Below are 27,729 nucleotides of genomic sequence, written 5' to 3'. Positions count from 1 at the left end.
TCAGAAACAAGTGTTTTAATGAAGGATCATATTTACAATGATTTTTTCCAAAGTATTATGGAAATGTATAATTCCATCAGGTCAAATATTGCAGGATCAATAACCTCTTGTAGACCAAGTTGCAATTAGTACAAAATATAATACAACCTATTAAATCATTATTAATAAGAAATTCAGCATCAGCCTTTGAGATAAGAAAATATAGAAAGGTTTGGAGGGAATATACTTTGAGAAAGAGCCCCTGAGAAATTAAGATCAATTAATGGGGGGGGGGGATGCACAAAAATAACAGTAGACATAGCTGAGTCTACTAAGCTCAGTGCATTTTTATGCTACATGGTAAAAATGTAACAAGTAACACACCTTCAAAGCCGTCATTGCCACAGAGATACTAACTTTATAAAAAGCTCAACATTTTAGATCCTGTGGCACTTGGGGATTTTCATTCCCTATCCAATTATTAAAACACAAATACACTGACATTTTCTGTTGTGAAGCACTAATTGTTTATCAGCTTCATTTCCTTGGAAACCATGACTCTTCTAGACTGGAAGACTTCAGTGCATTCAGTGCAGCCATGGAAATCTTAGTTGCTGCCCCCCATGTCCCAACAGCAGCCGGGGGGGGGGGGGGAATAATCCTAAACACGTTTCTGTGGGATTCCAAGCCTTTCTAATCCCTTGACATGCCCTCAGATAAAGGGGGACATATGCCACTCCTGGGACTGGTCTACTTGTTTTCCCTCCATTTAAGACCAATGGGATAGAATATATTTCATGTGGGAGGCAGGACACACTTTCTGCCCTATTGGCGTGAGCCCAGCAGGGCTGAAGATTTGTCCTACCAACCAGAGAACCAAGCCTATCCCATACCTTCATTGGGTACTCCTCATCAAATCTCTTCTTTAGAGACCCTTAAGCATAAAGAGTTCAAAATGAATTTGGTACCCAATGCCAGTAATAGAAAATGAAGACTAAATCCTACAATAGTTACATATATCTTATGTACAAAAGCACCCAATTAAGGCTAACTTTTGTGTAGATACTACACAAGCAAAATTATACTTTGGGGGGACAGTATTTATTAATAGGAATGTAGTAACATTGGCTACGAATTATAGCTTCTCACAGAAGGAGCAACCAGTGTGCATGTTTAGAATGCCCCCAAGCAGTACAATGGGCAAACAAGAAGTGGCTTGAAGCAATTGCTAAATCCTCATTTCCCCCCACTTTCTTAAGCAAAAGGAGCCCCAGCAAATCACAGGAATGGGAAAAATGTATTGTCCAAAGAAAGGAAGCATTTCTTTTCTTGTTGCTGGTTGAGGGTTTTAAAAAAAAGTATTCTCTTACCATGTTTATTTGGGGGGAAAGTTGCTAATACTCAATTTGCAATCATAACTTCTCACAAACATGGTGCATTTCCTACTCCTGTGACTTGGTGGGGGTAATTTCTTCTACCTGAGATCAGAGAAAGGCATATGTTCATTTGGGGCTTCAAGCCACTGCAGCCTTTCCTGTTTTGGGGGACAGTTGTGGGAGAGAGATATTTCGGATGTCAGACACTCAGATATGGTTGTTTGTAAGCAGCTGCAATGCATAGCCAGGGTCATCAAAGTGTAAGCAGGCATGTTACCTAAGGAACTAAGAAATCAACTGCAGAGTATGACATGCTTTCCATAGTTGGCTTACAGTACGTAAGCATCAGTCACTACAGTGAAAGCATGTAAGCTCCGGAAGTTACAAAGAGTCTAAAAGCCTTTTTAAGAAACGAAAATAAAATGAGATACTAAGATAACAGAAGATAGTATTTCCCCAGTACAGCCTACAATAGAAAATTGTAGGCTACTTTCACCTCTGCTGTTGCACCAGCAACAAAAACAATCCCAAACTCTATTTCACTTCATCCTGCAGACAGTTAGCCATCCTACCTGCAGCTAAAAGTACAGCCCTTGAAAGTTATGCTCATGATTCAAATCAAAGCACTATCCAAGCATCAGATAAAAAAGTGACACCTCTTCACTCTCAACTAGGAAGTGAAAAATACCGGGTTTTAGTATATGAATGACTAGAAGTAAGAATTGGCCAACTTATGTCACATTAAAATAATGTGCAGAAGGTAATAATGTTCTTTCAACAAATAAAAACCAAGCTATTTCTCCAAGTGAACTTCAAACCAAGAGAATAATCACACTAAGGAACAACTGACTGGTTATTACATCTCTAACATGTGGTGGCTGCAATCTGAAAACTTTGGTCCTTCTCATAGTAAGAACTGGCTCCTACTTTCAGAATAAAACTTAAAAAGCAAATAGCTGCACTTATAAGCTGTAGAACAAAGGATCTAACTCTAAAGTTCCACTTTTAAAAAGGAAGTACCATAAAACTACTTCAATGTTTTGACTAGTCCACCATCCAGGTAACATAAGCAAAAATTGAAAGTTGAAAGAGGACAGTGTCTTGAGCTACATGAGACAGATCTTAACAAGCTTTGGCCCACATAGTATTCTTGCAGACCTAATGATTTGCTCTTTCACTGACAACATCCTGAAGGCGTTTCAGTAAAACATCATCGTTTTCCTGGCACAGTCTCTTTGCTGGTGATTCTGTGTCACTGTCAATTGAGATTGCTCTCTTCTTAGGCCTCTGTCCTCCTTGTTTTATCATATTGTTGATTTCCTTCAAACTCTGAAAATTAAAGAATTACAATCAAAGCTGGTAATAATTAAAGATAAAAACAAAAAGAGCTTAATGTGTGTCTTTATTAGAGTATATTAGAGGGAAATCCAACATTGCACAAACTTCCCCTTCCTCTAATCTGTACTGTAGAATATCAAGTCAGTTCCACTTATGCACCAACTCAACTAGATATTACCCTTAGCTTTCAAAAATGTTCAGAAGTGCGGTATAATATTCAATCTTTGATTAAATTATTACAATCACATATAGTATTAAAGGTAAAAGTACCCCTCCCCGTACGGGCCAGTCTTGACAGACTCTAGGGTTGTGCGCCCATCTCACTCAAGAGGCCGGGGGCCAGCGCTGTCCGCAGACACTTCCGGGTCACGTGGCCAGCGTGACATCGCTGCTCTGGCAAGCCAGAGCCGCACACGGAAACACCGTTTACCTTCCCGCTAGTAAGCGGTCCCTATTTATCTACTTGCACCCGGGGGTGCTTTCGAACTGCTAGGTTGGCAGGCGCTGGGACCAAGCAACAGGAGCGCACCCCGCCGCGGGGATTCGAACCGCCGACCTTTCGATCGGCAAGCCCTAGGCGCTGAGGCTTTTACCCACAGCGCCATCCGCGTCCCGCACATATAGTATTAGGGCACTTCAAAAAGGTATGGAGAAGGTTTTAAACACTTAAACAGCATTAATCTTACCTTAGAAGGGCTCCCATTAAATTTATATAGGAGGGCAGTTTTAGGTGTCAAGCAAGCACCATTCTTATGAGGTGAAACATAAACAGAATGTTGTTGGGATATCCGCCGAGGCGATACAGGTTGATGTTTAATGCTAGGAAATGGGGAAAGGGAAGGTGCTTCAACCTTGGAAAGAAAAATTGCAGAGTTAAATACAGACAGGCCATTCTCTAATTTTACAAATGTAAGATTTAACGGAAGAACACAAGCTCAAAAATGACAACTGTGACGAAGTTTATTTGACCATCTATACAATTTTCTAAACCATGTATGTTACACTCTTAATTTTGAAGGATCTTTTTCAGCCACTGAAGAGATTCCCGAGGCTGCTTCCATAACTTATTCACCAAAAATACCAATTCAACATCAAATAGATACCATTAATTCGATCTTAGGCTTTGAAGAGAATTCTCTGCTACCCAAGACTTGGAGGAACCTGTTGTACAGCAGTTAAGAGGGGAACAATATAACGTGCACCTCTTTGAATCTCTCTTTAGAATACACCACATCTAATAACAATTCTATTCAACATACCACATTTGTTATGTATGCATTACTTAAAACTTAGGTTATTTTATCATCACAGTAATACTGAAATTTAGGGCTGTTAGGTCTTTTACATACAGTGGAAACTCGAGTTGCGGATGTAATCCGTCCCGGAGGCGCGTCAAAGTGTTCACATCCAGAAGCGCCACGCCTGCGTGTGTGCGCGCGCTTTAGTGCTTCTGCACATACAGCAAAACCTGGAAGTAATCCGTTCTGGTACTTCCAGGTTGCTGTGGGACACAACTTGAAAAGGCGTAACCTGAAGCTGACGCAACATGAGGTATGACTGTATTGAAGGATCTTTCGGAGAACCTAACGATTTCTCAAGATATTTTGAATATAAATTTGCAACCATTCAAATTATGCTTATGTAGACGGCTAATGACCCAAAGTACACCACGGTACTACTTCTTATTGGTTACACAAAGTAAGTTTTATAATTGATTAATACAAACAGATTTAACAGGAGTCCACATAGTTTCCCCCCAATTACTCTTATCTGGGTGATTACCTCTGGGTGATGTTTATCTGATGTGGGTTCTAATTTCAGTGCGAAGACCTGCACTCTTCCTAAATAGACGGTGTCATAAAATGTTGGAAGATCCCCTCTCTCCTCCTTTTCCAAGCCTTTGGGAATTTCTGGTTTTGTTCTCATAGGTGAACAGCTCATCTTCCTGGGTAAGTCTAATGAAATGAAGGTGTAAGAAAAATAACATAGGCCATTATTATTATTAAAATGATGGGGGGAAATTTGAAATGGTATAGAGATACAGGCAGATAGATAACTTCTCTCTTCACCATCCACCCAATCTGTAGTGCTGCTATAATCGGTCCAACAGCACAAGCCTTTGCTTGTTTATTTAGAAGTAAGTAACTTAGGTACAACATCCCCAGTCTTAAGTGGTTGTAGTAAATGTGGATTGAGCCAATGTATGTAATGTCAAACCAGTAATAAAATCAGTTCACCATGTAATGAATTCTGGCCAAATTACCCAACACAGGTGCTCATCCTGCCTTCTTTCATCTTGTAACTGGAGACCGAGGAGACTCTGTGACCAGGAGTGCCTTTCATCAGTTTAGGGTGGTATGCCAGCTCTGGCCTCCTGGACAGAAATAGCCCAACCCATGTTGAGTAGCATCTAGGATTGTCTGCTGTAATGCATTTTATATGATGCTTCTGAAGGCTATTTGCTGACTGGGACAGGTTAATGAGAAAGAACCTTATTGCTTTCTAGACCATTTCCAAACACAATCAAAGTGCTTGTGCACCTGCTCTCATGAAGGCCTGTCTCTGCACTGGGGTCATCCACATTCATGACATTTAGGAATCTTGTAAAAACACATCTCTGCTCCCAGGCCTGTGTTAATGCAGTATAGTATAATTTTAACTCTTCCCAACTACTTTTGTATCATTTTCTTCCTATTTTTTCATGTTTTAAAATGTATTCTAAGATTGTTGTACACCCCCTTGATGTTGGTAGTAGTACAGAAGTTTTAATCAAACTGCAATTTTTTGGGGGAAACAAATATCCAGAGATTGCATGAATGGATACACCTGCATGTGCCTAAAGAGATCCTTAAATTCCAACCTTGCAGGGCCATCCTATGGATGTTTACTTATGCGTGTCATGCTGGTTATTCCTACTCTCTCCTTGGTTACAGAATAATAATAATAATAATAATAATAATAATAATAATAATAATAATAATTTTTATTTATACCCCACCCATCTGGCTGGGTATCCCCAGCCACTCTGGGCAGCTTCCCCAGCCACACACATAGTTGTCATTTTTCTATCTCCTGCTAGGGGTGGTTTGGTCTAAAGAATCTATCATGAAAGGACTTGGACTAAAAGTCCAAGTATCTGATTCTACCACCAACTTTAGAGTCATATCTTTTCATCAGATTTATAGAACATGGGCATCAGGGTGGTATTCAACTCAGTTTTAGTCAACTGAATACTCAAATGCCATTAATTTCAATAGGTCTACTCTGAGTAAAACTTAAGATGAATTACCCCCCCCCCCCCAGTTTTGAATGTATGTATTCAGGAATTTCCTTTCCCTTAAACCATTCAATTAAATTTTAAAAAATAGTAGATCTATTTACTTACCTTCTTCTTGCATCTCTTCCACTTTTATATCTGACGCTGCCTCTGTGGACGCACTTTTCAGTAGAACACTTCTGTAGACCTATAGCACATGGAAAAATGCAGGTTTTGGAATTGCTGGTAAATTGAAAGAAAAGGTTTACAATTTCTCAAAAGTGCAGGTAATATTTAGGTAACAAATGTATTATCTTTACTAAATGCCTTAACAAAATGTTTGTAGCTTGAGAACATACTTACATGGCTATTTGCTTGTGGCTGGTTTCTATAGCATTTCATTATGTCCTGAAACGTTCTTTCATCTTTGGATACCTGAACAGAAGAAGAAGAAGAGTTTGGATTTGATATCCCGCTTTTATCACTACCCGAAGGAGTCTCAAAGCGGCTAACATTCTCCTTTCCCTTCCTCCCCCACAACAAACACTCTGTGAGGTGAGTGGGGCTGAGAGACTTCAAGAAGTGTGACTAGCCCAGGGTCACCCAGCAGCTGCATGTGGAGGAGCGGAGACGCGAACCCGGTTCCCCAGATTACGAATCTACCGCTCTTACCCACTACACCACACTGGCTCTACAGAACATTGCCAAACCCATTACACAATAAAATCATTCCTGTAGACATGCATGGATTTGAAGGGTTGGGAGAGCGCTTCTACATGTGTAAGTGAGCTTCCAATGACTTCTCCTGCAGCTCTTTGTGAGGCTTGACAACTCAATAAATCTTTAGGACATGAGTAGGCAAACTAAGGCCTGGGGGCTGGATCTGGCCCAATCGGCTTCTAAATCCGGCCCGCAGATGGTCCGGGAATCAGTGTGTTTTTACATGAGTAGAATGTGTGCTTTTATTTAAAATGCATCTCTGGGTTATTTGTGGGGCATAGGAATTCGTTCTTTTTTTTCTTCTTCCAAAATATAGTCCGTCCCCCCCAAAGGTCTGAGGGACAGTGGACCGGCCCCTTGCTAAAAAAGTTTGCTGACTGCTGCTTTAGGAGGAAATTCCCAACAGAGCATAAGGAGCTAGACCTTTGAGTTGAAAATAAGCCAGTGCTAGTGCATATGAATACATGATGACTGCATGTAGCCTAAACGAGGAGTCCGCCAGCAACAATCTTTATGGAGAAACACAAAACTGGTGGGATGCTGTGCACTTGAGGTTTCTCTTAGTTGCATGCCATATGGCTAAGTTTGTGGCTGACAGTAGGAACCGAAGTGTTCATAAATGCTTATGTTGTGAGCTGCCCTGAGATCTATAGATGAGGGCGGTATAAATTTAATAAATAACAATGATAAATAAATTACATGGTCGGAAGTAATTCTACGGGACCTCAAAGGAAGTAATAAAAAGGTAAAGGTACCCCTGCCCGTTCGGGCCAGTCTTGCCAGACTCTAGGGTTGTGCGCTCATCTCACTCTATAGGCCGGGAGCCAGCGCTGTCCGCAGACACTTCCGGGTCACGTGGCCAGTGTGACAAGCTGCATCTGGCGAGCCAGCGCAGCACACGGAACGCCGTTTACCTTCCCGCTGGTAAGTGGTCCCTATTTATCTACTTGCACCTGAAGGTGCTTTCGAACTGCTAGGTTGGCAGGTGCTGGGACCGAACGACGGGAACACACCCCGCCGCGGGGATTCGAATCGCCGACCTTTCGATCGGCAAGTCCTAGACGCTGAGGCTTTAACCCACAGCGCCACCCGCGTAATAGGAGTCACTTTTTATTATCATTTTATTATCATTGTAAAATGGTACATAGTTTGAATTAATGTCTTTTGTTGCATACTCCCACTCGCATCATTTATAAAGATTGTGACAGCAAATATTGTTGGAGCTCACACCTAACTGAGCACTAGTATTTAAATAAATTCCTTGCTCTTACCTTTGCTCAGCAACTGCTTTGGAAAGGGGATGCCCAGCAAATACTTCCCACTCTCCAGCTCCATAACTACAAGTATGGGGTAAATGGAGAAAGGCCTGTTTCCTACAGCTACTTAGTGCATTTCTGTTTCTAACTCACAAGGTACAATTGGCTAAATTCATACCTTCCTAATTCACTTGGCAGTTTGAAGAGCTCAAATAAGATAAATGTGAAATGACTATGTGTTGTTCCACACACTGAGAAATACTTAAATATTAGTTGGCATTTGCTTCAAGAGATTCTATAGAGGACTTGTGGTACAGGAAAGATTCTGAAAAGCACCTCTGGGGTGCTTATATATAGCACATATAGCACCTCTGGGGAACACAAGGACAGCTTATCAAACTGCTACATAACACAGTTTTGAAGGCTCAGTATCAAAGCATCCAGGTTTTGCATGCAACAACTAATCCATGCTGTGACAGAGAGCAGGCCGCAATATGTTCTTATTTGATTGACACAAAGGGAAATTACTAATATTAAGTATTTGGGATGGAAAAAACACAGAATCGTCAGGTTTGTATTTGAACAACTTATATATCACTAAACAGGCAGCTGGAATGGTGATATGAAAGTCATGCCAGAATATAACATAAAAACAGTACTGCATTCTGAACAGAATGCCTTACCTTTGCCATGATGAACAAAGCACAAATTAGGAGCTGATCCAAGTGCCTATCTTTCATTAGATCTGTACAATGAACCAATGTGAATTCGAAACATGTCCATATCTTCCTGCGCAAATCATTGGAAACATCCAGTTTTATGCACAGATCACGCAACCGCACACTTGCCAGATGATACACCTAAAATGAATTACCATGTAACACTAAGTGAATTTAACAGATTTTTTTTGGAATGTTAGGAATATGAGCGGAGGGACAAACAAGGAATAGGAATGTGAGGAAATGGAAGTGTACACTATTTTCATTTCAGGCAATTTTGCTCTTTAATACAGACTTTATGTTTTAGGAGATGTTTGAAACAGTGGTATGCACATTTCTCCTGCCTTGTTCAAAATGCTGTGGCCCACCATAAATGCTCCCCTTTAAAGCCACTCCCCATCTTGGCCCAATGGCTTCTAACGCTAGCATATAAATACAAGGTGTCTCTTTCCCAATGTGTCTGGCATATGCATTTTCCCTTACACGCATTTTAATTGATTTTCATGCTCTACTGTAGGCTCATTGCTTAGTTATATCCCATCTCCATTTAGATGATTAAAAACATTTCATCTTTATCCCCTAGGGGCGATTTATTCCAAAACAGATGCTCTCCAGCTTCTGTTGGTTCTCCCCCTCCCCAGGGGTCAGTGCTTCCATTCACACAAGTGGAACTTTAGATCCAAGCCAGCATGTTGTGACTTGGGAGTAAATCTCTTTTGTACAATGTTGCAATGTAAATCCTGCTGGCTTTAATGTAGAATATTTTGTTAGGGCTATTACTACGAAGCATTATTTTGTGGCGGGGGGGGGGGGGGTGTTAGAAACTTTAGCAAAAAATATCTTCTAGAAACACTTTTTACCTTTCTGAAAAATAGTGCAAGAGATCCAGTTTTCTTTGGCCTGCTTCCAGCTGGCTGATATGCCTCTTGTGCTTGAGTCATATGATGACTTGGAGACACACTGATTAAAGCTTGAGCAGTGAGTGGGGCTTGTCCAAGGCTGTCCGCTTTAGATTCTTCAGATAAGTTGACTGAAATCGGTATCAAAGTGATCCCTCCAGTATTATTTGCAATACCTAGGGTATATCCACAAGTTACAATTTATGTATTTACAACACACTTGCAAAAGTTAATTGCAAACAGAAAAATTATTTAAAAACTTGTTATATAAGTGTATTGATGTGCATGTTATTTACTCATCAATATAGCTATACCATAGTTTATTTCCCATAATAGTTAAAAGGCATTCAGTGAACCAAAAATGTTTATAGCCAAAAGTTTCACATTTATTACTCTTCTCCAAGATTACCAACATTATAAGCTAAATTATAAATTGCAATATATATTCAACTTACCATGCAGTGTAATTTTTTGTCCTGTTACTGTAGCTGTTGTCATTGCAAGAACCGTCTGCTCAGTTGAAACAGGCACATTTTCATCAACAAAGCTTGACACGGGGGCAATTTTCAACCTAGTCCCTTCAGTCAAATTTTTTTCTGCAGGTTTTTCTTTTGGGCTTTCATCTCCAAAAAGTCTCCTCTTAGCACTTCCTGCCACAGGAGAACTATAGCGATCATGAACAGAAATGGGAGACAATGGTTGCATATCTAAAATGAAAGAGGGGACAATGTGTCACAACAAAATGCAAGTGATCACAGAGAGGTTAACTTTATCATTTCAGTAATTAAATTTTGAGGCGCAGAATAGTCATGCACCAATACTACATTTTCATAATTTCTAAACAATCTCTATCGATTTAAGTTCCTCTTTGCACAAAAATTCTTTCCCAGAGTCTAAACAACAAGGTCACATTTACCACTGAATGGATTTTTTCATTTGTCACAAGCCATACGTCAATAAAGAAAATAATAAAGCTTAGCAATATACAGATCAGCAAGCCCTAGGCTCTGTGGTTTAACCCACAGCGCCACCCGCGTCCCAGATATATGTATAGGTAAAGGTAAAGGTACCCCTGCCCGTACGGGCCAGTCGCGTCCAACTCTAGGGTTGTGCGCCCATCTCACTTAAGAGGCCGGGGGCCAGCGCTGTCCGGAGACACTTCCGGGTCACGTGGCCAGCGTGACGAAGCTGCTCTGGCGAGCCAGCACCAGCGCAGCACACGGAAACGCAGTTTACCTTCCCGCTATAAAGCGGTACCTATTTATCTACTTGCACTTAGGGGTGCTTTCGAACTGCTAGGTGGGCAGGAGCTGGGACTGAACAACGGGAGCTCACCCCGCCGCGGGGATTCGAACCGCCGACCATACGATCGGCAAGTCCTAGACACTGAGGTTTTACCCACAGCGCCACCCGCGTATATGTATAGTGGCAGTTAAATAATTTTGAAGGAAGGAAAGGTTTTCAGAAAGAAAAACATTGAAATGCTTTTCTTCTAGCTTTTAACTAAAACCCAGATGACCAATTCTAATTGACTACCTGGACAATGAGACACTTTTAAATACAAGCTATTTCACACAGAGAAAACAGTAGTAGGATATTGAGGAAAAGGCGAGAGAGATGATGAGCTTACCCCGTCTAAGACTTTCCCCAAGATTTGTCCGAACCTCTTTGACTCGAGGATGCACTATAGGAGATACTGGCATCATGGGAAGATGTCCTAGTCCTCTTCCTCCATTCCCTGTTTCAAAATTACATGGAAATATTACCTGGGAAGGAAAATGTGACAATTTTGAAGAGGTAGGAATAATACTGTTTTGCTGTCTATTATACAAATATTTCTTTAATGGGGAACTGAGTAGTTCACCACAAATTTCCCTCCTTGATTTAAGGGGTGAGGGATATGACTTAAATTACTCCCATGTGTTCAACTTTAATTATTTGCCTGTCAACATACTTCTTCACAGGTAGGGACCTTGTTTTCTGATGCTTGGAGGGCATCCCACAGAGCAGAATCTTTTGTCCAGGCTAGGCTTTCAAGAATCTGTTCCTCAATGCTGTTGAGATGTTTTACCATATCTCTAGAGAGTCCTTCTTCTGATCGAATCAATATTTCAATCACCTTGAATGAAAAGAGTATTTTGGTCACAGACACACAGTAAAAATCTACTTCACTAACCATTTTCACTGCCTCACATTAATAATTGTATATCCAAAGCATTTTCCCTACAGCTCGTTTCATCTGGCGTTTTGGAGGCTCTCCTGTATTCTTTCAGCATTTTTCTCCAACCAGCATTTTTCTCCAAAGTCTTCAAATTTCTCTCAGCCACACCAAAAATTTCCATAAAAACTGAATTGCTTTCAGACTCTTTTAGTCCAGCAGTTTTTAATTTTGGAATTTCATATATGAACTGCCCTGAGGGAGGTATACAAATTTAATAAATAATACAATCCCAAACATTTTGGATATGATGATGATTATTATTATTATTAACAGTGAGACAGACATTAAAAACTTCCTGATACAAGGATGCCTTCAAAAAGTTGTGAAATTGTTTATTTCTTTGACATCTGACAGAAAGGCATTATACAGGGCGGGAGTCACTACCGAGAAGGCCCTCTGCCTGGTTCCCTGTACCTTCACTTCTCTACAGTGAAGGAAACACCAGAAGGCCCTCAGAACTGGACCTCAGTGTCTTGTCTGAATGATGAGGGTAAAGATGTTCCTTCAGGTATACAAGGACGAGGCTATTTAGGGCTTTAAAGGTCAGAACCAATACTTTGAATTGTGCTCGGAAACATGCTGGGAGCCAATGTAGATCTTTTCAGATCGGTGTTATATGGTCTCAGCAGCCGCTCCCAGTCACCAATCTAGCAGTCCCATTCTGGATTAGTTGTAGTTTCCGAGTCACCTTCAAAGGAAGCCCCACATAGTACATTACACAGTACCCAAGAAAATTACTTTACATAGAACATAAACACTCATCAGCGTACAAAATTTTAACCTAACAAAATATAGTAACTGACTGGCATTATTATCTAGCTGTCATTTCTGTCAGAAGTCAGAAGGAAGGATTTACCAAATTGCAAACCAACTTTAATTCAGGTAGGCCTTCTTTTACTAGTCTTCCTAACTCCTTCCTTCAACCCTTCGTTGGATGGCATCTCCACCTTACAAACTAGTATGGAAGCTAAACAATTTCATCACTAACATACAAGCTCTATATTTGTTTCATAAGACAGAAGTTAGACCTAACTTTGACCAATACTAAATGCCTGGGCCACTAACACATTACATTTTTATGTGTGCATCAAGAGACTTCAAGTGTACATCCAAATCTGTTAAGTATGCATGCAACAATCTTGCACTGCCAAGGCACTGTGACTGACCACTACTGTTCCTATCAAGCATGCATAATCTGTGAAACAGCCCTCTGACAACTTAATATACAATACATGAAGTCAGTGCTTTGCTTGTGCTTTACCTTATAAAAATAGAATGGCCTGAGGTTAAGAATTTCAATGATCCAGGGGAAAGTTCGTGGTGAACTATATGCAAACAGCACTATCTCCAAACAACATGCCAGCAAGGAACGGTGGAAAATATCTTGCTCTAAAAGGGCCTAGAAAGAAAAAGCAGAATGTTTAACCTCTCAGTCATATAATAAATTGTAATTCAGAATGCTTTTTAAACCCTGCCAATCAAACTTGAGATACTCAAGCTGTTTTGTCAGGAGTTGAAACTTAGTTATATGGACGGTGCTCAATCACTAGAGAGTTCACAGCGGATATTAGCACACTCTATGCCTAATAGTCCTGTTCTGCTTCCGTTTTCTCTCTTTTTAGAAGTTCTGTCAATTATTCTACTTCAAAAAAGATGTTTCATATAGTAAGAAGCTAGGTGAAGGCAAGCATTCATTTCAAGTTTTACTGGTGATAACAAGACATTTCTTCAGAATTACCACTGGTTATATTTTTAAGAGCAGATTCTGTAGGTGATAGGACATGGGTTTTTGAAGTTCCAAACACAGCACTGAATTATTCAGTCTTATAAAATCCTGCTGCAGTAATAATAAACTAATACTTATATAAAATGAAGCTTCTAAGAAATAGATTAATAGAGTATCTTTGCCCTAAAAAGCTAACATAGGTGAGACCAGTTTTGTCTCTGGGAGGAGGAGAGGAGGAGAGATGGCTGCCTCAGTTTGGAAGGTACTATCATCTGAACAGCACATAAGTGAACTAATTAGAAGGGAAGTAGTACAAGGGAAGGTTGAGCACATTCAAGTTACCTTATACAGAACCAGTTCATTAAGATCATAATAGCCCTGCTGGATCAGGTGAAAAGCCCATCTAGTCCAATACTCTTGCATTGGTCCACCTAGCTAATTATTGCCTACTTTAACTAGAGAGCTATCTAAAGTCCCAAGCAGAGTTCTTTCCTAACAACTTTTACCTTGAAATTCTGGAAACTGTACCTAGGAACTTCTGAATGCAAACTATCACTGAACCCCTCAAGCAATCTTCAGAATGAGAGAAAAAGCCTGAAAATTCTGATCCTTGGATTTAGCTCACCAAAATAGGCTTTCCATACTGCACCCCACCCCCAAGTTGGTTTACTTACAGACATGTCTTTGCCATGTAGCCTCCGCATTTCTTGTACCATTATGGTTTCCAAGATTTTATAATAAAGGATTTCTGCCAATTTTAACCGGTTAACAGCAAAATCTGCAATTTAAACAGAAAGTGTTTACATTTTTTACAGTTTAATTGTATTTTATACTTCTATAGTAAGACCCAAAAGTTTGTGACTTCGTATTGATGAAGAAACCATCAAATGGCTCAGGCTGCAATCCTGTGAGTAAGAGTAATACAGTAGGGGGCTTACTTTATAGTGATCATGCATGGGATGGCACGGTAAATGCAACAGACCAGGCTTCCTCAAAGTCGGCCCTCCAGATGTTTTTGGCCTACAACTCCCATGATCCCTAACTAGCAGGACCAGTGGTCAGGGATGATGGGAATTCTAGTCTCAAAACATCTGGAGGACCAAGTTTGAGGAAGCCTGCAACAGACAATCCATGCTAGCTACAAGTAGGACCTGAAACAAAATGTTGCAGTGTGGAGTGCTCCCTGTTCAGAATCGCAGCCATTCTATCCTATTCCCTGTCCTCCTAGCTTTCCATTCCCTCACCTAACTGACAGCCAGGCAACCAGCCAACATTCCTTGGTCATTTCAGGCCTCTCTGGAATGTAGGGAGAGGGGGCATTTGAAGAGTTTTCTATATTTCTGCAAACCTTTGGGTTCCCATAAGACTGCTGATAACTGTTTTGTATGGGTAGTCTTTATAGCTACCTAAGGAACAGCACTCTTTCCCTAAAGATGGAAATTAGTACAGTATATTAAAATAGCTACATGAAGTATTCCCAACATGCCATTTACACAAAGAACTGAAAGTTGTGTTTTTGTTACCTTTGGCTTTGAAACATATGAAATTTAATATAATATTAATAATATAATAGTTTATTATTTGTACCCTGCCCATCTGGCTGGGTTTCTCCAGCCATTCTGGGCGGCTTCCAACAAAGATTAAAAATACATTAAAATGTCACACATTAAAAACTACTCTGAATATATAATTGTTACTTCCATTCCTACCTATGTGAGATCCTGGCTGATCATCAGTTGACCGTGTATAGTTCTGACAGAAAACTTCCCCTATCTCTTTCACTCTGTTCATGATCATTTCCACAGGATTTTGTATACAAGATCTATAGTATAAAACCAATAAATTAACATAATATATGAAATGTTATGTAATTATCTTTCGACAGAAAGGCTTCCGTTTGCCACATTCTTTTGTAATTAACGCCTTCACTTTACTGCATTTTAAACTAGAATACATTGGCTGCATTTGCAGATAATGTTACATTTTAACAATGGTTTGCTCAACAAAGCATGAGTTGTCTAACAGACATGCAAAAGAATCATGACTTGTTTCTTCAAAGATAGGTTTGTTCCCCAGATTAGTTTTCCAGCTGCTCTTGTAACCTGATGAATGTCAGGGGTGGGATGTCCAAATAAACCATGGTTAAACAAAGCTATTGGGTTCACACATAACATCAAACCATACTAGAAACAAGTGATGTCTTGTAAGCCAACTACAAGCTATGACTTTAGACTGTGGTTTGCTGTCAGACTTTACACTGTGGTTTGCTGTCATATCTTAGCATTATGTGTGAACCAAACTGTTATGAAAGGCTTAGTCTACAGAAAGTGAAGGATTAGACTTATAGATTTGATGTTGTTTATTTATTTATTTAGCTTAAAATTATTTATTCCATTCCCCATTTGGATGTGCAACATTGCCTTACTTCAGCCATTCCCCACAACAACTTAACAATTGTCTATTCAAAACAAGGAGTGACTGAACATTTTGAAGTATAACTAACTTCCCAAATGATCATTGCCTTATAATAATCTTAGCACAAAATAAGTGGAAAAAGAATGCCCTAAATTTAGTAAACCACTTCCCAAAATAGAGCTCTATAGTTCTGGAATTCCATTTCCATCTGACTTCTTCTTGCTGTAAGAGAACTGAGCCTACTAACCCCCACCCCTTAATACCCAAGGCTGGGAAGCCATAAAGTTCAGTTCCTATAGAACGAACACCTACTGCTGCCATGACTAGCTGGAAGATTGTTGGATAAGGTGAGAGTATGATCAGTTTTAATTTTTAACTGCATTACTTATAGTAAAGGTAAAGGTACGCCTGACCGTTAGGTCCAGTCATGGACGACTCTGGGGTTGCGGCACTTTTCTCGCTCTGAAGGCTGAGAGAGCCGGCATTTGTCCGCAGACAGCTTCCGGGTCATGTGGCCAGCATGACTAAGCTGCTTCTGGTGAACCAGAGCAGCGCACGGAAACACTGTTTACCTTCCCACTAGAGCAGTACCTATTTATCTACTTGCACTTTTGATGTGCTTTCGAACTGCTAGGTGGGCAGGAGCTGGGACCAAACAATGGGAGCTCACCCCGTTGTGGGGATTCGAACCGCCGACCTGCTGATCAGCAAGCCCTAGGCTCTGTGGTTTAGACCACAGCGCCACCCGCGTCCCTGCATTACTTATACACTTACTGTATTTCAAATCAGTTCACACAACTTCAAGGAACCAAAAAGAAAGAAGCAACTTAATGAATTACTAACTGGAAGTCATTATGTTTCCCAGTCATGATTCAAAGAGCTTCTATAGTTTGACACCCCCCCCCTTTTCTTAAATAGCAATCCGCATGCCATATTGCTTGCAGTTTTTTGACAGTTCCTAAAATTTCAAGAAGTGTTTTGCCATGTAATATTGGAGTTGTAATCCAGGAAAGACAATATGTTTCTTTGGATCCAGTCCCCAGATTATGATTAGATCATGTGATAAAAACCAGAATGGGGAAAGACGTACAGATCTGAGAGAAAGAAAAGGAGTATCCACTTACTCAAAAATAGCTATAAGCTGTTCACTAGGTGCATTTTTTAGCCCTGCTACAATGCTTTGTAACCGGCTTACACTCTGTGTTGCGGAAGCAACAGGAGTAATTACTTGCTCCTTCTCTCTAAGGTATCTCCTGCCAGTCAATGGAGTTGAGGGTGTGAAGGATCTTTTCTACCAAGTCAAAGAGAAACATCTTTCAATTGTTTTGGCCCATGGTTAACTTCACAAATACCACCAAACTTTAGATAACAGCCGCAGAACATGACACAACAAAAACATACCCAAAATAACAATCCCTGACCATTCAGAATTGAACTGTATGTTACACTTCTTTTTTAGACTATGGGTTGGATTCACTGACAGGTGGGCTAGCCCCACTCTCCTATCAAAATGGCTTGCTTAGAGTGGTGGAACCACTCTAGGATCAGGTCCACTGGTCAGAGTCAGTTCCCAACCCGTGGCACGCTCTGGTTTGGCTTACTGTACTGTATGAACAAGGCCACTGCATTGGTGTTCTCCCCCAATCTGCCAAAAAGTTATTTAGATCTTGCATTAATCACGTCTTAATTTTTTAAAAGAAGTTTGTAAAGATGAAACCATTTCTCTCTATTTTGTAACACCTGTTTACTTTCTGCAAGCAGCATACCGTAGTCAGGAAAACCAATTAATTCCCCTGTCCTTCTGAAAAGTGTTGGTATTTATTTCTCAATGGATATGTGGACAAATCACCTTTTAAAATGTGTTTTTAAAAACAGAGTTTGGATCTGTTACACTGTATGTCCCTTATACGTATAATTCTTTCATACATATGAGCCTGCCTAAGCATTAAGATAAGTTACAGAGGCCCTGCTTTTTGGCCTGTAGATGAGCGCTGTTAGGCACATGGATACAGTGGTACCTCAGGTTAAGTACTTAATTCGTTCCGGAGGGCCGTTCTTTACCTGAAGCTGTTCTTAACCTGAAGCACCACTTTAGCTAATGGGGCCTCCTGCTGCTGCCGCCGGAGCACGATTTCTGTTCTCATCCTGAACCAAAGTTCTTAACCTGAAGCACTATTTCTGGATTAGCAGAGTCTGTAACCTGATGCGTATGTAACCTGAGGTACCACTGTACTAAGAAAAGTGCTCTCTCAGTGGTGGCACCACGTTTGGAACTTTCTCTCTAGGGACATATGAATGTCCTCGTCACTGCTCATTAAAGAACAAGCAACAACTATGAATATATTTTTATTCCAGTTTGTTTTTGATTGAGTTGTGCTGGGGAGTTATTTTTTTCAGGAGGTTCCAATTTTTGTAATCTATGGTTAAAATTTTGAAATTGTAATTATTTTATGTGTTTTATTATAATCTTGCAAACTGTATTGTGAGGACAGTGTCCCCTGAAAAGGCATTAAAAATGTACATAAATAACTTACTATTGCTTTTTATGTACAGAGTTCAAGACATGTTGTCTTAAAATACCTCATCCACTTTTCTTGCTGGAGGATACGAAAGCAAGCACACTTCTGTAAGACAACTAACATTACCTTCTCAAAATGCTGTTGAAGGTAACACTCTACATGAGCTCTTGTCATCACCTTGCCAGATGGCACATCAGTAGAAAACTTCCGAGGAGTTCCAATTTCTTCTTCTGCATCTTCTCCCAAGAAAACTCTCTCATCAAAGTCTCCTTCTGTCAGAACATATTCTTCATATTCTTTATTCAACGCTTTGCTGGAAGACAATATACACTATTATGAATTAATGTTAAAAGAAATAAAACTGGTAAGATTTTATATTTTACCCATTGCTATACACACATGCTCTCAGTGCTCCCCTACTCTTCTACCTATGGTTTTCTAGTTTCTACAAGTTGAATTGTTTTTTTTAAAGCCAACTGTTGGGATAGAATGGAAAAAGGAAGCACTAGCAATTAGGGGGTCTGAAAAAGCCTTTAAAAATGTTTTACATCATTATTTTCATAAAATTTATATACCACTTGATTTTTTTAAAAAAACCAAAACTCAAAGCGGTTTACCAAAAGTAAAACAGTAAATCAAGAAAAAAAATACAGCAGTACTTTAAAGCATACAAAAAAAAGTACTAAACTTTCTAAGCATCTGGGTAAAGGTAAAGGGACCCCTGACCATTAGGTCCAGTCGCGGACGACTCTGGGGTTGTGGCACTCTTCTCGCTTTATTGGCCAAGAGAGCTGGTGTACAGCTTCCGGGTCATGTCGCCAGCATGACTAAGCCACTTCTGGCAAACCAGAGCAGTGCACGGAAATGCCATTTACCTTCCCGCCAGAGCGGTACCTATTTATCTACTTGCACTTTGACGTGTTTTCGAACTGCTAGGTTGGCAGGAGCAGGGACCGAGCAACAGGAGCTCACCCGTCACGGGGATTCGAACCACGACCTTCTGTTCGGCAAGCCCTAGGCTCTGTGGTTGTGGTTTAACCCACAGCACCATCCGCGTCTCTAAACAGGAATGTTTTTAGCAGGTGCTGAAAAGAGTATTGTCGTAACTCGAACAGAATCCATTCCGGAAGTCCGTTCGACTTCTGAAACATTCGAAAACCAAAGCATGGCTTCTGATTGGCTACAGGAAGCTCCTGCAGCCAATCAGAAGGTATGGAAGCTCCGTCAGATGTTTGGCTTCCAAAAGAACATTCGAAAACTGGAACACTCACTTCCAGTTTTCAATTGTTTGGGAGCCGGAACGTTAGGCTCCCAAGGCATTTAGGAGCCGAGGTACGACTGTATAGTGAAGGTGCCTGTTTAGGCACTGCCACACTATACGATCAAGTTCTTGTTACTTGATTCAAATCTGGTAGCACCAACAAGACCCAAACAAATGTGCTTGGACATTGCAAATTGTTTCACTTCCCTATAATTTTAAATAGCAGAGCCTATAAAACAAGTTTTTGCTTTAAACAAGAAATCCACTAATGAAGTTCAACTCCTGACTCAACGGTCAAGGGAAGGGCCATAGCTCGTTGATCTAGCACCTGCTCTGCAGGCAGAAGGTCATAAATTTAATCCCTGGCATCTCCAGGTAGGGCTGGAACAGATTCCTATCTGAAACCCTGGAGAGCCGCTGCTAGTCAGTGTAGACAACACTAAGCTGAAAATACCAATGGCAGCTTTTTATGCTTGCATGTCATAGTAAGCAACAAACCATGGCTTACCATGACTCTAGTAATTTAGCTCTATTCTGGGGCAAACCCTTGGTTTACTGTTAACAAGCATATGCATATAACTCAGTTTCTCCCACTTTGCTCCAGCCTGCCTGAAGCTAGGAGAAACAAACCATATATGCTGGTTCTCACGTAACACAAGTCCAAATCTCATGATTTGTTTCTCCTGCTGCAAGTAGGCAAAGTGAAGGAGGAGGGACTGGGCCGTGTGCATTAGGGTTGTGATTGTTCAAAGTAAACCAAAGAGTTGCCCCAAAACCAAGTTAATTTACCAGAGCTGGAGACTGCAAAATGAAGCAGTTTCCTAAATCCACATGCCTGGATTGTGCAGGAAAACAAGATAATGCCCTTCAGGATCTTGTGTAGAAATACTCCAGAATAGGAATGCACAGTATTTTAAAATCCATTGTGCATTTATTGCCATAGCTTGCAATTCATTATTAGTAATACCATCAGATGGCAGAAGAGCCATTTCCAAAATGTTCTATCACCAGATTCACATACTGAAATAAAAGCATTCAGGTAATTTTTGAATGCGGAACTTACTTGTTGTCTGCAAAGTTACTACAATCCAAAAGACAGTCTCCTTTTAAAATCTAAATGAAAAAAAAAACAAAAAAGAGAAAAGCAGTTCAAATAATAAATAAAACAAGAACAAGCAAGTCAGTCTCTGACATCACAGCTCCGTAACATCAGTTCAAGTGGCTCTGACACTTACGCATTATTTAGTCAGAACCAAAGAAAGACCACCCAGAAATGTTCTCCCCTATTTATATCAAAGATAAATATGTGTTTAAAGCAGGCTTGAAGTTTTGATTAAAAATAAACAAAAAATTTCCAAAAGAACACTTCTGCCAATCATCAGTCCTTTATAACCTACTCAATAATTAACAATGACTTTTGAGTGTATACCTCTCTATCACAGAGCTTCGAGATATATGGTTTAAAGTAGTGTTCCTTTATGGTCTTGGCTTCTACCAAAAGACCATCATGTAATTCACATAGTGTGGCAATAATACATGGAGGCCCTTCGGAAGTCCTGACATCAGCTGTATGGAAGTCTTCTGGCAAACCTTAACCAAAAGGAAAAAAGTAAGTGTCTGTGATGAATTAGAAACTAATTTCAAGACTTGTACACACACACAAAAAAATGCATTGGGGGCAATCTTCATACCTTTAAAAGATGAATTCAATAGATCTCTCTTATGTGGACACAGAAGTGCATTTGCAAAAACCAGATCCAAACAGCACAGAAGCAAATGGTATGAGTTCACTAAATCACCTCCAATCATATTGAAATTCCCTTTGGAACAAACCACATAAACACAATTAAGATCATATAACCCTTCAATTAAATATAGGGAATCAAGTTAAATCATGACTTACCTTTTGTGTAAACAAATAACGTCCAACAAAAGTTGAATAGGTCTTTAACATTGCAGGGCACCCGTCTACAGAAATAAAAGTCAAGGTTAAGTTCTAGAAAACTGTTCTTCCAAAAACTGTTCTTTGAAGATATGCAGCTAGAGCATTAACTTGAATGTAATTAGCAACTACCATAAACTGCAGTAGGGACGCGGGTGGCGCTGTGGGTAAAACCTCAGTGCCTAGGACTTGCCGATCGTATGGTCGGCGGTTCGAATCCCCGCGGAGGGGTGAGCTCCCGTCGTTCGGTCCCAGCTCCTGCCCACCTAGCAGTTCGAAAGCACCCCTAAGTGCAAGTAGATAAATAGGTACCACTTTATAGCGGGAAGGTAAACGGCGTTTCCGTGCGCTGTGCTGGTGCTGGCTTGCCAGAGCAGCTTCGTCACGCTGGCCACGTGACCCGGAAGTGTCTTCGGACAGAGCTGGCTCCCGGCCTCTTAAGCGAGATGAGCACGCAACCCCAGAGTCGGTCACGACTGGCCCGTACAGGCAGGGGTACCTTTACCTTTTTTATAAACTGCAGTAGCAATTTTAAACTTGAGTAGTACAATGGATTCCTCCATTAGCCATACTTCCATTTGTCATGTTCAATAACCCTTCCAGCACTATCACCATCCCACTGACTACCTAGTTCTTTTGTAGTCCAAACTACACTATTTTGCAGAATGCTTCTTGTGCTTATCTCAAGTTGGGCACCACAGGAAATGTATTACATCAGCCTTCACCAATCTGGTACTGGCTGCAGATGATGGAAGTTATAGTCCAAAACATCTAGAGGGCACCAAACTGGCAATGGCTGGATTACAATTAGCTTCATTATATTATTATTATTATTATTATTATTATTATTATTATTATTATTATTATTATTATTATTTTACACAATATATAATTCAAAATACCCCAGCATTTCAGTAGTACCTGTGTTTCCTGCTTCTTTGTAGCTTTGGTTGTTCTTCATCAGGATTTTTAAATATGACCAGGAATATTGGCTTAAACTTCTTGAAAATCACTGCCGACACTTCAAAGTTTCTCTCCAGTCTCTCCACTCGCTCCCGAAACTCCTGAGGCATATTTGACATGTCCATCCACTTTTTCATTTTACTAAAAAACTGAATTAAACTTAAAAAAGAATGACATTGGATTGTAGTCTTTACTATAGTTCGTATCAGTATACAAGGTATGTACTTTACAGTTCTTGCGTTGTTGAAGAAGACCCACTTACACAAGCAAGAAAATCACTTGATTACAAAATGTTTACATGGCTCACAGTTGAATGTATGAGGTGACTTAATTGCAAAGTCCAGGTCTGAGATGTCATGAAGGTATATGAAGAAACTACATTAGCACTGCAATCATCAAGTACACATATATAATAATAATAATAATAATAATAATAATAATAATAATAATAATAATTTATTATTTATGCCCCGCCCATCTGGCTGGGCCTCCCCAGCCACTCTGGGCGGCTTCCATAAAAACCAAAAATACAATAAAATATCACATGTTAAAAACTTCCCTGAACAGGGCTGCCTTAAGATGTCTCTTGAATGTCAGGTAGTTATTTATCACTTTGACATCTGCTGGAAGGGCATTCCACAGGGCGGGCGCCACTACCGAGAAGGCCCTCTGCCTGGTTCCCTGTAGCTTTGCTTCTCGCAATGAGGGAACCGCCAGAAGGCCCTCGGCGCTGGACCTCAGCGTCCGGGCAGAATGATGGGGGTGGAGACGCTCCTTCAGGTATACTGGACCGAGGCCGTTTAGGGCTTTAAAGGTCAGCACCAACACTTTGAATTGTGCTCGGAAACGTACTGGGAGCCAATGCAAGTCTTTCAAGACCGGTGTTATATGGTCTCGGCGGCCGCTCCCAGTCACCAGTCTAGCTGCCGCATTCTGGATTAGTTGTAGTTTCCGAGTCACCTTCAAAGGTAGCCCCACGTAGAGTGCATTGCAGTAGTCCAAGCGGGAGATAACCAGAGCATGTACCACTCTGGCGAGACAGTCCGCAGGCAGATAGGGTCTCAGCCTACGTACCAGATGGAGCTGGTAAACAGCTGCCCTGGACACGGATTTGACCTGTGCCTCCATGGACAGCTGTGAGTCCAAAATGACTCCCAGGCTGCGCACCTGGTCCTTCAGGGGCACAGTTACCCCATTCAGGACCAGGGAATCCTCCACACCTGCCCGCCTCCTGTCCCCCAAAAACAGTACTTCTGTCTTGTCAGGATTCAACCTCAATCTGTTAGCCGCCATCCATCCTCCAACCGCCTCCAGACACTCACACAGGACCTTCACCGCCTTCACTGGTTCTGATTTAAAAGAGAGGTAGAGCTGGGTATCATCCGCATACTGATGAACACCCAGCCCAAACCTCCTGATGATCTCTCCCAGCGGCTGCATGTAAATGTTGAAAAGCATGGGGGAGAGGACAGAACCCTGAGGCACCCCACAAGTGAGAGCCCAGGGGTCTGAACACTCATCCCCCACCACCACTTTCTGAACACGGCCCAGGAGGAAGGAGCGGAACCACTGTATAACAGTGCCCCCAGCTCCCAGCCCCTCAAGACGGTCCAGAAGGATGCTATGGTCGATGGTATCAAACGCCGCTGAGAGATCCAGCAGAACTAGGAAACAGCTCTCACCTTTGTCCCTAGCCCGCCGGAGATCATCAACCAGTGCGACCAAGGCAGTTTCAGTCCCATGATGAGGCCTGAATCCCGACTGGAAGGGATCCAAACATATATGTTTGAACTAGTGTTAGAATTATCCTTTGACATATGCTATGCTATTTAGTTTCTAACGCTAAAGGAGTTAGCCTAACTACATTCAATCTGCAAGAATTTTCTGAAACCTCGAAGTACGCAACTGTGCAATTTGAAAATAAATTTCCAGTTTAAGTATTTAAGTATGCACAGACCCATTTTTTAAAAAATAGTAAATTATGAACTTACAAAGCATAAAACCATAAGCACACCAAATTATTTAATGTCTTCAGACTGAAAAAAGCTAAAAGCGGTATGGGCACTCACCCATTTATTTAAAAAAAAGTAATACCTTAGTTTTGCTGAGCGTAGTATCCTGGTGAGTGAGACACAGTTTCCTTCCCTCATGCCACTTCCTACAGTGGGGATAATACTCTTACGGCAAGCAACATAGAGAGCACAAGCCAACCAATGTACTGTTTCCCCCTGCAAAGATAAATAAACAATGGCCTTTTTAAGAGAACAATCCTCAGTTTATACTCTGAAATAAAGAATACAAAAAGATGCAGCTTCAGAAACGATTATTTAATTGACTATTCAGGGAGGTAAGAAAAATGTTTTTGATTCTTTTAAACTAAACTAACTACTAAATTTCTCTTAAAGAATAACTTGGTACCAACTCTGCTTGATGTACTTATTAGAAGATATAATAGAATAAATAACGTCAAATTCTAATCAAAACAAGCACTATGAGTTGAATAGCTATTCGGAATTTGCATGAACTCTCAAGCAAGCTCTGACAAGCCCATATTCAATCATTTTCAAACTGTGTTCCAGGGTACTCTGGGATTGCTCACAGAGAAAGTTCTATGAAAAGCTTCTATGAAAGACAGCTTGTCCACTGCCACCAATCTTTTCCTGAGGTATGCTGTGCTCTGAGGTCCACTGAAATTCACCAACATCCCACATGACTGGACAATCATAAAAGTTTTCTAACTAGATTCTGAACACACACAGAATTCTCTGCATAACACAGAGCAGATGAAATGTTCCCTTAAAAAGACACCAAGTTTTAAAGTCACTGTCTTGGATGCAAGTCAAATATCTGCAAAGTTACCGAGCAACAGCATTATCCGTCATAGAATGTGTGCTGAGAAGTTATTTTCAGCTCCTGCTTCAATTTTTAGCATTAGAAATGAAAACATGGAAATGTGTCACTGAAGGAGAAGAAATATGGCACAACTTTTTATCTAACAAAGAGTTTTCAGGCCAGCCAGGTTAGCTATCTTCTGCCATTGTCAAATGTCTATCGGTTATTAGCAAGGAGACAACACTTTGCTTTCAACATGCAAAAAACTACCAAAATCCTAGAAACCTGACTCAGTCTTTCATCTCTTACATGTACAATATTAAATATTTGAGCTCAACACTGAACTCCAAAGCTTTCAATCATGTACCTAACATACATTTTGACTGAGTGGTTAAGTGCTGGAATCAACTTGGGGGACGGGAAATTCTCGAGAAATCTCTCAGCAAATAAATAAGCATGAATGCTCAGTCAACAGGCAACATCCCATCCCCTCTCTGCAAACTTTGTGCAAAGCAATCAGCACGAATGCTCAACAAACAGGTTGCCTGGTAACAACTCGGGGCCCAAGAGCAGGTGGCGTTCTCCATGTCCGTAGTCCATATTAAAAGGAAACATCCCGAGTCCTTGCCCACAAGGTATGGGAGGCAAAAGTGTCCGGGGCACAACTCATCAGAACCAGGGCACAACTCATCAGAACCTACAAAGCTCCTTAGAAGGCTATGATGATTTAAATAAAGCTTAAGAATCCTTAATAATGCACTTTTAAGTGAAAGCTGAGCTGCATAGTAATGAATCCATTTTGGTGATGGGGACAACACAAATGGATGTAATCAATGAAGAAAGGAAAGTTTTGAAACCTTGCTTTCTCACTGGTACTTATTTACTGAAGACCTCGAGTTAATTTCTGGCTCTTGTGGGAGGCCCCCGTTTAAAAGGCCGTCGCCTGCTGTCAGGCAAGTTCGCGTGGAGGAGGAGGCTGGCGGCTGCCCCTCCGTTACCTGGAGTAAGCCAACAGTCTCAAGCGGCTCGGTCAGGAGTGCATGGAGGAGTGAAGCCGGCAGATGCAAGAGAGGGGTCGGCGCCGGTGGGGCGGGAGAGAGCAAGCAGTAAAGGTGGGAGGGCAGCCTGCCAGGGGACCCACGAAGTCCGGAGCCCGGCCTGAAGCTACTGAAAGCTCCCTAAAAGCCCTTCATAGTGGCCCACAACCCGGGGGGGGGGGGGCCAGCCGCGTCGTCCCTTGAGGCGAATTAAAACCCTCACGCAGCCCGGCGCGCTGAGGCCACTGGAGGGCAGGTCGCGGGGAGGCGTCTATTCACCGACCGACCGACCCACCCTCCCTCTCTCCCTCCGCAGGACAGGTTGGTTCCCACCTCCAGGCTGTAGGTGCCTCGCAGGGCCGTGAAATCCCGAAGGGCCTCGGCAGCGCTGCTGGCGTCCAAGTTGAGCTCCTGGCAGAGGTGCCCTATGGCGGCCCGGATAGGGCACTGGCTGTCGGCGGGGTCGTCGTCTTCCCCCGGCATGATGCTTCCCCCCGTCCCGCGAGACCCCTGCGTAAAAACAGGCCTCCCGACCGCCCACAATCCTTTGCGCCGAGCGCGCCAAAACGGCCTCAGCCACTCAACGAGCGACGCTCGACTCGGGCTCCTCCCCCGCCCGGTGAAGCCTCTTTAAATATCTAGCGGCGTTTTCGCCATCGGTAGATTCGCAAACTTTTTCAATGGTCGTGCGCGTGCAAGGAGCGGGGAATAAAATGCACTCTGATGTCCCAAACCCTACTGATAATTGGTCCCCCCGCTGAATTTTAAAAATGGATATTACATACACGCACACGAACAAAGGCACAACAGACAGCCTTTGCATAGGAGTCAAGAGGAGGGAAAGGACCAGGCGAGGGTGAGCTGCTCAGCTCCACGTTTTGCTAGCCTCCCTATCGGTTCTCCAGGGTATCTGTCCAAAGGACAGCAGAGTAAACAAACTCTTCTTCAGTAGAAGTAGTTGTCACTTTTCCAGCTCAGGTTCAAAATAAATAAATAAACAAAAAACGCAATTATTTCCTCATAGCAACAGGAAATTCTTATATATCTGGAATGGCTTCCTGATAAAATCTTAAGCTTCCAGGTTGGGGGAGGTCAGTTCTGGACGCTCGAGCCACACCTCTCACGTCATAAACAGTAATAAACGGAGACGAGGAAGAGCTGCTATTTATTACCTAAGATGGTCATCCCACCCCCTATGTTTTTTTTTTTTTTTATAAGGCTAAGTATACTTGGCTTTAGTAGAATTGTTCCTGTATACAGTATACTACTC

The 27,729-nt window shown here is 41.4% G+C and overlaps 1 protein-coding gene across 2 annotated transcripts; it reads right to left on the bottom strand.

Moving 5' to 3' along the window:
• On the bottom strand, positions 1 to 27,004 carry RBL1 (RB transcriptional corepressor like 1). Of its 2 annotated transcripts, none has more exons than XM_077929187.1 (22): positions 26,793 to 27,004; positions 24,685 to 24,818; positions 22,549 to 22,749; positions 21,589 to 21,653; positions 21,377 to 21,505; positions 21,115 to 21,275; positions 20,749 to 20,798; positions 18,551 to 18,737; positions 17,030 to 17,196; positions 15,200 to 15,312; positions 14,165 to 14,268; positions 13,026 to 13,163; positions 11,498 to 11,662; positions 11,174 to 11,309; positions 9,999 to 10,250; positions 9,505 to 9,719; positions 8,609 to 8,785; positions 6,313 to 6,384; positions 6,079 to 6,157; positions 4,476 to 4,648; positions 3,380 to 3,544; positions 1 to 2,684 (listed from the first exon to the last, which is right to left on the bottom strand). In XM_077929187.1, exons 1-22 carry the CDS (start codon positions 26,940 to 26,942, stop codon positions 2,514 to 2,516), a joined length of 3,204 nt encoding a protein of 1,067 aa, XP_077785313.1. In that variant the 5' UTR covers positions 26,943 to 27,004; the 3' UTR covers positions 1 to 2,513. The 2 variants fall into 2 exon arrangements, with proteins under 2 accessions (XP_077785313.1, XP_028590671.2); XM_028734838.2 differs by having other exon boundaries at positions 18,602 to 18,737.
• Positions 27,005 to 27,729: the final 725 nt, after the last annotated feature.

Source organism: Podarcis muralis, chromosome 5, assembly GCF_964188315.1.
Source record: "Podarcis muralis chromosome 5, rPodMur119.hap1.1, whole genome shotgun sequence".
Classification (NCBI taxonomy): Eukaryota; Metazoa; Chordata; class Lepidosauria; order Squamata; family Lacertidae; genus Podarcis; species Podarcis muralis.
Note: the sequence above shows the minus strand (reverse complement) of the source record. Positions and strands in the feature narration are given on the sequence as shown.